The sequence below is a fragment of the Nicotiana sylvestris genome, chromosome 10 (genome assembly GCF_000393655.2).
Source record: "Nicotiana sylvestris chromosome 10, ASM39365v2, whole genome shotgun sequence".
Classification (NCBI taxonomy): domain Eukaryota; kingdom Viridiplantae; phylum Streptophyta; class Magnoliopsida; order Solanales; family Solanaceae; genus Nicotiana; species Nicotiana sylvestris.
Window position 1 is genome coordinate 98418827 of NC_091066.1, and position 11936 is coordinate 98430762.

Below are 11936 nucleotides of genomic sequence, written 5' to 3' on the forward strand. Positions count from 1 at the left end.
AATTTTAAAGGAGTTGGCATAGGAGCAGTCCTAGTATCAGAAATCGGTTAGCATTATCCGGTGTCCACCAAGCTCAGGTTTCCCTGCACCAATAACATGGTCGAGTATGAATCCTGCATCCTAGGGCTCAAAATGGCCATTGACATGAACATTCAAGAGTTGCTAGTGATCGGAGATTCAGACCTACTTATACATCGGGTCCGGGAAGAATGGGCAACTAAGAACTCCAAGATACTCCCATATATGCACTATGTACATGAATTGAGAAAGAGGTTCACAAAGACGAAATTCCAACATGTTCCCAGAGTAAGAATTAGTTCGCTAATGCATTGACAACCATGTCCTCTATGATACAACATCCAGATAAAACTTCATTGATCCTATTCCGGTCAAGGTCCATGATCAGCCAGCCAATTATGCTCAGGTTGAAGAAGAAGCAGATGGAAAGCCTTGGTTTCATGATATCAAGGAATACATGGCGAAAGGATAATACTTGAAACTTGCAAATCCTACCCAGAAGTGTACACTTCGGAGGTTATCCAATAATTTCTTTCACAGTGCAGGAATTCTGTATAGGAGGACTCCTGATTTGGAATTACTAAGGTGTGTCGACGCGAAAGAAGCATCCAAGCTATTAGAGGAGATTCATGCGGGGACCTGCAGTCCACATATGAACTGTTTCGTCTTAGCAAAAAAGATACTCTGTGCTGGTTACTTTTGGATTACTATGGAAATGGACTGCATCCAGTATGTACTGAAATGCCACCGCTGTCAGATGCACGCAGACATGATAAAGGTACCTCCAAATGAGCTAAATAAAAAAAGCTCACCATAACCGTTCGCCGCCTGGGGAAGGGATATTATTAGACCAATCTAACCTGCCGCATCAAACGGGCACAGGTTTATCTTTGTAGCAATTGACTATTTTACCAAATGGGTTGAAGAAGCATCTTATAAAGCAGTAACCAAGAAGGTCGTGGCAGACTTTGTCCGCGACCGCATTGTTTGTCTATTCGGGATTCCAAAGTCAATCATTACCGATAACGGCTCCAACCTCAACAGTGACTTGATGAAAGCCATGTATGAAACCTTCAAGATCTGACACAAGAATTCCACAGCCTACATACCTCAGGTGAACGAAGCAGTAGAGTCGCCAATAAGAATATCAAGAAGATATTGAGGAAAATGATAGAGAAGCATAAATAGTGGCATGAGAATTTATCGTTTGCTTTACTGGGATATCGCACCACAGTCCGCACATCAACCGGGGCAACCCCTTATATGCTAGTTTACAGTACAAAGGCCGTCATTCCTGCTGAGGTAGAAATTCCCTCCCTAAGGATCATACAGGAAGCTGAGCTCAAAGATGCAGAGTGGGTAAAGAGTCGTTACGAACAACTGGATCTTAACGATGGAAAAAGAATGAATGCAGTTTGTCATGATCAACTTTATCAGAACAGAATGTGTAGTGCCTTCAACAAAAGAGTCAAGCCAAGACAGTTCACATCAGGGCAGCTGGTGTTAAAGAAAATTTTTCCACATCAAGATGAAGCCAAAGGGAAATTCTCTCCCAACTGGCAAGGTCTGTATATGGTTCACCGGGTTCTAACAGGAGGAGTCCTCATACTTGCAGAAATGGACGGAGAAGTCTGGCCAAAGCCGATCAATTCAGATGCAGTCAAGTGTTACTATGTGTAATTTTTATGCTTTCCTATATGATGTAAATTGAACTACGCCTGACCTTATTCCCGTTTAAGAGGGGATACGTAGGCAGCCCTATGGGTTTGGTCACAATTTAATAAAACTTTTATTTCCCCCGTAATTGGAAACTGGGGCAGAATTTTGAGGAGGACCCTCAAAATTCTGAAGTCATTTCCTAAATGATGTAAGTAGTCGAAAGCATCAATCCATTAAACTAGGGCAAAATTTTGAGGAGGACCCTCAAAATTCCGTAACAAGAAGGGTTGCAATGCCTTGAACCACGTCGCAGTTGTTGGTTCATCAAAAAACCTATTCCTAATTATGTTTTATGTATGCCTTTACTAAAACATGCATGTTTATTACCAAAATTGCCTTGCTTGGCAATGCTACCCCAATGATACATGCAGTATCACCAGATTAAAGCCGAGCCGGTCAAGCAAAGCCAGCGGGGATACGAACTAATCTCCCCTGTTTACAAAACTCACGATTTTTTCTTTGGATGCATGCACTTGAGTTGCAAAATCATCAAATATACTATACACTCACGAGACTCACATTGCATAGAAATACAACTCTCAAAACCATTACACTTACTCACAGCTGCTATCCGCACACAGTGTCCCCAACAGACATAGTATCCCCATCAATCGCAATATCGCAATCCGCTATCAGCTAAGAAAATTGTATTATCATTTGCCCTTTTTCCTTCTTGCATAAGACTACTATTCTGCCTTCCAAGGTTAAGCTCTACCTCCATCTGCATTTCTGCATTGCATAAGACTATCATTCTGCCTTCTGAGGTTAAGCTCTACCTCCATCTGCATTTCTTCATTGCATAAGGCTACCATTCTGCCTTCTGAGGTTAAGCTCTACCTCTATCTGCATTTCTACATTGCATAAGGCTATCATTCTGCCTTCCGAGGTTACACTCTACCTCCATCTGCATTTCTGCATTGCATAAGGCTATCATTCTGCCTTCCGAGATTAAGCTCTACCTCCATCTACATTTCCGCATTGCATAAGGCTACCATTCTGCCTTCCGAGGTTAAGCTCTACCTCCATCTGCATTTCTGCATTGCATAAGGCTATCAATCTGTCTTCCGAGGTTATACTCTACCTCCATCTGCATTGCATAAGGCTACCATTCTATCTTCCGAGACTAAACTCTGTCTCCATCTACATTTCTGCATTGCATAAGGCTACCATTCTGCCTTCCAAGGTTAAGCTCTACCTCCATCTGCATGGCTGAAAGATCGCCACCTTTACATTTGCATGGCTGAAAGATCGCCACCTCATTTGCATGGATGAAAGATTGCCACCTTTACATTTGCATGGCTGAAGGATCGTCACCTTATTTACATTTGCATGGCTGAAAGATCGCCACATACTGCTTTCGCATGGCTGAAAGATCGCCACTTTATTTTTGCATCGGTTGAAAGATCGCCACCTCTACATTTGCATGGTTGAAAGAGCGCCATCTTTTGCATTGCATAGGCTGAAAGATCACCAAATACTGCATCTCATGGGCTGAAAGATTGCCAATCATCTGAAGGCCTCATCGTTCGGAGGCACCATTTTCATAGTTCGAGAACACCATAACATGGCCTGAGGACCCCTTTTAATCTTTTGCATATGATTTTTCAAAGGCATCATAGTTTGGAGGCATAATTCTTATAGCCTGAGAGCATCATTTCATGGCTTGTGAATCCTCTATCATACGCTTCATGGCCCAGGACGTCATGGTCTGAGGACGTCATCCTAACCGTCCAAAGACAACATTCATGGTCCGACAGGAACTTGCATCATGTTTAAATTTTCGCACAATATACGCTTGTATTGCTTATTTGCAGGTAAACCGGCGAGAAATGGCCATCTCAGCAGGAGCGATCCTGCTCCAGTTCCCCCAGCCCTATTAGACCTTAATCATTCATCCCAACATGAATATTGCGTCCTTTCTTGAAAGGTCTCCATCGGCGTACTCCGTCGACGGATCCTGATCTACATATGGCCTTATTCCTGTAAGACTAGGGATATGTAGGCAGCTCAGGAACCAGAGCACAACCAAACCTCTTCAAACCATTTCATTCGGTCAAAATTGGCCATCATATCTTTACCCGACAAATCTTTATCCTTCCCAGGTAAAGAGGGGCAGCTATTGATACCCAATTTTTCACTTTATATTTTTCATATGCAAAATACCTTTCAAATAGAATATGTATGAATATATAAGTATGCCCAAGAGTTTTCTTATTTTTTCATTAATTTTTAAGATTTTTAAATCAAATTATCGCCCTATTTTTTCAAGAAAAGCCCAATAATTATTCCCAAAATTTTCAATTTGGCAATTCACTTATTAGATTTACATATTTATACTAAAATATAGCTAAAATAATTTTTGCATATGTTTACAAATTTATTTAGTATTTTTAAGCTAAATTGCAATATTAGCCTATTTTAAGATTTAATTGTGTTTATAATTATAAAATTGACTCCAGTATTTTTATTTTTATAGTTATATATTATTAATCATTTTAGTACCTTTAATTTACTCCCAGAAATTATTTTACTATTTTTTATAAATTAAATAAGGGAAAAGTGGCTATTTAAATGTTAGCCCGTTTCATTTCAATTCTGGCGGGATTTGGCACCCCAATTAAACCCAATTTCAGATCTCATTACCCAGCCCAATTTCTAAAATTACCCGACCCATGACCCTTTAAAATAACCCACCCGGCCATCCTTTTGATCCCAGCTGTTGATCTAACAGATCAACGGCTCACACTCTTCCTTTCCTTTTTAATTCCCCAATACCCCCCAAACCCTAATCATTTCTCACTAGTAGCCGCCCATGGATTCCCTCTCTCCCAAATTCCCTCTCAGAACCCCAGCCGTCTCCCTCTATTTCCACCCTAAAACCACCGGAATCTATGGCTTCCAAGGCAACTAAAGTCTTATACCAACCTCTTAAAACTCCTACACACCGGGTTATTGAAGATTCAAGGCCTGGCTGTGAAGAAGCTTGGTACAGGCTTCATTTGATTCGAGTTCTATGGCCATCTCCGGTCTTGCTCCGGCAAGCCATGGCTGTTCGAACCTGATCTCGACTTCACCTGCTCAGATCAACTACTTTCCAAGCCTTTGTCACCATTTGGGTTCCTCTGAAACCCTAGCTTTTGAGGTTCTTCTAACTTCTTTAGATCTGTTATAGATCCGTGTTTTCCCTGAACTTTTACACGGTTTCTCGAGATTCGTTTCAAAAACTATGCTTTCAAACCTTTATCTTTCCAATTTAGGGTTTTGTTGAGATGCTTCTTTGATTTTCGTTAATTTTCTTGTGTGTTTCTTCTACTATTAGTTTCTTCTACTGTGTTTCTCTCCTACTGTGTTCATACGAGTTCTTCTACTATGTTTCCTATGTGTTTCTTCTACCATGCTCTTTTGAGTTCTACTACTGTGTTTCACATGTTGTTCTTTTACTATGTTTCTCATGAGTTTCTTTTACTGGAAGATGCATGTTAAAGGGCTCAGTTCCTTTATGAGATTTCTGAACTTATTTCATTAGTATTTCTGCCTGGTTTACTTGTTTTCGTCTCTACACTCGATTAATGGTAAAACCCCTAGAATTTGGGGGTTCATCCGAGTTTTGAGACCATTGGCTATGTGATTTGCTTGTTTTTCATCTCTGAACTTGTTTGATTTCAAAAACCCTAACTTTCTTTGGACCTATTTCGAGTTTCTGAAGATTGTTTCATCTGTTGCTCAATTAAGCTTGAAATTTTTGTTTAAACCTTGGTTTTTTTATATGATTCTGATTCCCTGCTAAACTTTTCTAAGGTCATTCAACTGGACCCTTTGTATGTTATTTGATACTCTCTCTTCACCATTGCTATGTTACACTGTGATTACCATGTTCCTATAGTCTACTACTTACTGATTGTGCAATTGTATGACACTTTTTTTCGTCCTAAATTCAGTCTTGCATGCCTAATACTTGTGTACTCTTTATATGTGCTGAATTTCCCCTCTAAATGGCCCTCAATTTTTTGAATAATTTCAGACTTCCTTTTGTGTAAGTCTGATTGATTCTTTCCTTGTTTGTTGATTGCCCTGTTACTTGGTTTGAGTCGAAAGCTTTCCTTAACCTTTTTGACTTGGTTTATTCATGGACCAGTAGTTACAAATCTCTGATTCCTCGATTTGCTGTGTACAAATTGATTCTTACCTTATTTGTTTTAACCGTGTATTTCAAAACTCTGCCCTTAATTAAACTCCTATGTATTTAACCCTAATTGCCTGCTTTGCACAAGATGCTTATTTGATTTCTTTCCTTAAATAACCTTTGCTCATTATCGTTTAAGTCTGAATTCCTTAATTAAAGGAAATCTTATACTGAATGTTTTAATTGATACCCAGTTCCATAATTATTTTTCTTACCTTATTTCTGCATGTTTTTCACACTATAAATACATGACTCTTTCATTAACACAAAAAAAACACTTGTAATTTTCTGAACTCATACTCACACTTAAAAGTATTCTCTCTTGTTACTTGTGGACTGTTTGCAAATCTTGCTACCTGCTTCTCTCTCCATTTGCTTTCTTTGAACTGGTATGTTCTAATTAAGATTCGGCACCACAACAATGTGTTTGTCTAATATTTTTTCCTCCTGTTTGCCTACTGCTTGTGTTTAGTTCAATACTTATGTAGCATCCTCCTTTTGCTTGTTCTGCCTCTATTGTGTATTCTAAGTGTGTTTGACAATGATGGTTGTTTGACGCATGATAGCATTAAAACATTGATGTCTACGACTCAAACTTGTTCCCCTGGGATCGTAATTTCATGTTACCATTGTATGTTGTATATTCTATCGGCATAATAGCATCCCCTATTGTTGCATATGCCCAGAATCAATTAATGCCAGGCACAAGGGCCCTCTGCAATCAGTTTCCAACCCCTGAATCTCTTTTGTGTGAAGTTATTATTTCTGTAGCACCCCTTTCCCTTTTCCTTTACTCCCCTAGTTCTTCAAGTTCTATTTCTGCACTTGCACTCTCTCTTAGCCTTTAAGTTCTGCCCCCTCTTGTGAGCCTTTCCTTGGGACCCATTGAGCTCCCTCTGAACTTGGACACTTGAGGGCTGACCCTTCCACACTGCACTGACCCCCATTTTGATAATGCAATTTGGGTGTGAGCATTGCCCGGAGTCCCATTGAGGCTCTTAGGGAACTTTGATACACTCAAATGGAAGAAAGGCTTTGGATCATGGTCTCTTTGAGTTGGTCTATCTCATAACTTAGAGAGGAAGTCAAGAATCAGGCTTCCTCTGGTTGTATTTTTCCTTATAGTTTCTGATGTAATTTTATCTATTCCGGGCTGTAATAATTTGTAATAAACACTTGGGGATGGTTAGAGGAAAAGGGTGGGTAACTATGTATGCAAAGTGTAGATACCATGTCTGTAGGTATATTGAATTCTGCATACTCAAATGCATATAGAAATCATGTCTATAGGTCATTTTGAATTCTGCATATCCCAATCTCACATAGATACCATGTCTATAGGTATTTTGAATTCATCATATTCAAATGCATATAGAAATCATGCCTATAGGTCATTTTGAATTCTACACATCCCAATCTCACATAAACACCATGTCTATAGGTATTTTGAATTCTGCATATTCAAACGCATATAGAAATCATGCCTATAGGTCATTTTGAATTCTGCATATCCAAATCTCACATAGATACCATGTCTATAGGTATTTCGAATTCTGTATGCTCAAACGCATACATACATCATGCCTATAAGTCGTTATGAATTCTGCATATCCAATTCTAATATAGAAATCATGTCTATAGGTATTTTGAATTTTGCATATTCAAATACGCGTAGAAAGCATGCCAATAGGAACTCATAATCGAATCTAAACCGCTTCACGTATAGAGCCAAAATTGGTAATAACGGGTACTCTCAATTGTAGAACTTGTACCCAATTCATTAAGACTTGCCTCTCTTTTAACAATCTGATTACCCTTATTTAGCGAGTTTAACCAGTATGTTTTAGACCCTATTATTTCATTACTTTTCTGAATCTAATAGATATTATGCCTATAGGATCATTATCCAACACTTAGGCAAGCCTTAGGGTAATAATCATAAACTGAATCCGCTTCTGTTAATAATTACACCTAGCAGACATGTCTGATTCGGACTTCTTACCTGAGTTATGTAATAAACTAAAATTGCCTCGGTAACCATCCTTCTTCATCTATAATCAGACCTAAACAGTATGTGTAAGTCATGCTGATTACGTGCTTCTTTGTTCAAGGAGGTATATCTGAGCCTCTGCATGTTATGTGCTTTCCCCAATTTGTAAAACATGTTTTGTATGTCGCCTTAAAGTTTTTACCTTTGTAACTACAAATAAGCCCAATATCCCTCCCTTTTAGGATTAGTAGTCCTAAATGCCTCCGGGTCTAAAAGGATTGGGACGGGTAATAGCATGCAATAAGTAAACGAGACCAACACGCGCTTTAAATACCTTAACAGGGTGGGAAGGGTAGATATGGATATGACGACCACGCGATAATGTCACGTGTAGCCCCTCATTAAGGAGTGATTTAAGGTGTGGGGTGATCCATATTTTTAGCAAACCTAGGACCCCCCCTTCCTTTATTCTTATTTCTTTAACATTTTCATTCAAGAATCCGCTTCCTCAAATTGCTCTTTTAAACTTTGTCTATTTTCAAACCTTTATATGTGAAATCCCCTCCTATTTGAGCTTTATTTGTCTATATGTTAATTGTACCCTAAATTCACAATAATTGTCTGGTCGGGAACCACACTAGTGGATTCTGAGGGGTGCCTAACACCTTCCCCTTGGAATACTTTCAAGCCCTTACCCAATATTTGGTTACTCAAATCAAACCCTCTTGGCGTCCTAATGTACCCTAATCATTAGGTGGCGACTCTTCAAATCAAACCTAATTCTCAAAAGGAATGAGTTGTCTCTCCAAATGTCATAAGCCCAATTCCGCGAGGAAAAAAAGGTGGCACGATAAAAGGTTGTGATGTGCCATAGAATTTCAGCACAATTGATACCAATTACTTAGATTTTAACTTGTCTTTTAATGCATTTTTAGTTAATTCTGATCAAGTTTGGTTATTTTGTAGTGCATGAACTTGAACACCCGAAAACATGGAAAAGAAGTCAAAAAGTCACGAAAAGACGGATATGCTGCAAGTATGCGATCGCATAACTCACATGCGGACCGCATAACTGGCTTGCTGATTGCAAACAGAGAAAGTCTTTTGGGCCAACTGAAGAAGCAAATATGCGGTTGCATAACACATATGCAAGCCACATAATGGTCACATAATCCTAGTAGAAGGCAACCCTCAACATGATATTCGATTGGATATGCGGTCGCATAACACACATGCGGACCGCATAACCATTATGCGACTGAAGCCAGATCTGGGATTCAGCAAGTCTGTTATGGAGTGCTTAATATGCGGTCCGCATAACTGGTCTGCTACCAGTATGCGATCGCATAAGCTATCTGAAGGGGTATTTTTATCCGATTTTAACTACGACTTTTGGTCCACTATAAAGAGAATAACTAGGGTTATTGTGGGTCATTCAAGTCTGAAACAAGGTCCTACTTAGAGAGCATTGAATACTTCATTTATTTGGAGGTTTGTGAAGAAGTAAGCTTGCACTTTTGTAAGCTTTATGGCTTTAATAATACTTTGTTCTTGTATTTTAGTATGAGTAGCTAGTTTTAAATACTAAGGTTGTGGATCCTAGATGGGTGTTTAACATTGAATATATATATATATATATATAATGGTTAGTTGATATTTATCCAATTCTTGTTCTTTATTCATGGTTTGTGGTTGCAAACATTAATCTATTCCATTTTACTCTTTCTTTACTTCGAAAAGTGATTTAGGGTTTGGTAGAATTGAATATCAAGAACTCAAGATGTAAACTCTTGTTTAATAGAATCGCTTAGGAATAAGTGGGTTCTACTTGGCATAAATTGGTTGTTCTAAATTTGCAACTCTTTCATATTTGGAAAAATCATAAAGGGAAAATACTACTCAACTATTGGAAAGCATTGGGTAGTCATTTAGAAATCATTTGCATATCAAAGGACCTTCCATTAGAAATATATCATATTAACAACGATAGCATTACATTCCATTAATGGGGACGCAACCTTGGTTTCCTTAATCAAATCATTTACATTCTCAAAGTTACAATTAGTTACCTCTTCAATTCACAATCATATCATTCTCTTGTTACATTAACGGAATAGAATTACGACCTAAGTCAAGTAGCACACTACTCGAGCAACCTTTTTACGCCTATTCCCTGTGGGATTCGACCCCAACCTTATTGGGTTACTATATGTGACACTGATTGCCTTACATTATTTAATTAAAGTGCAATTTGAGCACATCAATGTTTGGCTCCATTACCGGGGAATACGGTTTTGAAATTACTAAGTAGTGTGTGCTTTACTTTACGTCTTCTTCTGTTCCATCACACTTTTCTTGTTTTAGTTGGTGTTGATAGGAAAACATGGCTGAATATGAAGAAGAAATGGAAGAAAATCCTTTTGCGGACATAGATGAGTACATCGAGGATACAAATGCTATTGTACCTCCGATAGTTTGCACTACAACTTTCAATGTGGAACATGGTTTAATCGTAATGCTAAAAGCGGAGGGGTTTTTCAGGAATTCTACTGATGATGATCCAACACAACATCTTAGAAAATTCTTGGGTGTGTGCGTGATGCATAAGCAGAACAACGTCTTAGATGATGCCCTAAGGTTGAGGGTGTTCAAGTACTCACTAGTTGGGGACACAAGGAAATGGCTTCAAAATATGCTACTAAATTCCTTTCATTCTTGGCCTGAACTTGTCCGAGCATTCTTAGCTAAATGGTTCCCACAAAGTAAGAAATCTGAGCTCCGGGATAAAATTTTCTTTTTCAAGCAACTACCGGGAGAACATCTACATGAAGCATGGGATCGATTCAAGTTATATTTGGTGAGGTCTCCCAATCAGGGTTTTCCGGATTCTATCTTGTTGGAGAAATTCCACATGGGTTTATATGCTATGAACCAATCTATAGCCAAGAATGCAGCTGATGGATCTTTTATGGATAAGACGTTCGCAAGGATCACACAAATCCTTGACAAAATGGCAAAACATAATCAAGCTTGGCACTCAGAGGACACCAAAGGTGGAATTGCATATGGTTCTCCCTCCTTGACCAACATGATTAAGGAGAATCAAGAAAGAGATCAAGTAATTATAGGGATTGCCACCAATGTCAATGTGTTGACAAAAATGTTCACTGAAAGCCAAACGAAGAAGGTAAATGTGGTGGAAGATGTCCAACCAACATCAAGTGAAGGTTATGAGCAAGCCAACTATGTCAACATCCAAGGAGGCTATCAAAGGAAAAAATATGAAGGTCAAGGACAACAAAATCAATGGAGGCCTAACCTGCAAGGGCAAGGCAACCAACAGTGGCAAAATGATCAAGGTAGCTCAAATCAAGGAAATTGGAATAACCTTCTCAAATCGGAGTTCAAACCCTTATGTTCCACCAAAGGGTCAATATTCAAATCAAGGTTCTTCAAGTGATTCCAAGTTGGAATGCATGCTTGAACGGGTATTGAAAAATCAAGAGAGGTCCGACTTTTGTATGAGGAATATGACCAAGCTTGTTGGTTCTCATACCACATCCATTCAAAAATTGGAGATGCAAATGAGAGATCTTTCTAGGGAACAAAATCCAAAGAAAAAAGGGACACTTCCAAGTGACACAATCACGAACCCAAAGGGTAGTGGGAGTGGTCCAACTTCTCATTGCATGGAAATTACTACTCGAAGTGGGAAGGTACTTCAAGGAGAGAATGAATAAGTTATTGAAGTGGAAGAGTCCGAACAAGAGGTTGAGGCACAAGTTGAAGAGCCAATTGTTGTTGAAGCTAACAAGGTTCCGGAAGAGTTAGAAGTGCAAGAAGTAAACCGGGAAGAGGTAAAGGAATAGGTAAAAGAGACACTGAAAAATCTACCACCTATTCCTAGACCTCCTCCTCCTTTCCCTTAAAGACTTGCTAGGAAGATTGATGATAGAAAACTCCAAAAGCTCTATGACATTCTCAAGCAGTTATCGATGAATATTCCATTTGTGGAAGTATTTTAAG

General features: G+C 38.9%; 1 protein-coding gene and 1 non-coding gene across 2 annotated transcripts; one reads left to right on the top strand and one right to left on the bottom strand.

Annotated features, from left to right (window-relative positions):
* Positions 1-10293: 10293 nt before the first annotated feature.
* Positions 10294-11370, top strand: LOC138879724 (uncharacterized). The gene has a single exon (XM_070159360.1). The coding sequence runs from the start codon at positions 10294-10296 to the stop codon at positions 11368-11370; it is 1077 nt and encodes a 358-aa protein (XP_070015461.1).
* Positions 10684-10790, bottom strand: LOC138880533 (small nucleolar RNA R71). Its single transcript, XR_011403268.1, has one exon. It is a non-coding gene; the product is annotated as a small nucleolar RNA R71 (small nucleolar RNA).
* Positions 11371-11936: the final 566 nt, after the last annotated feature.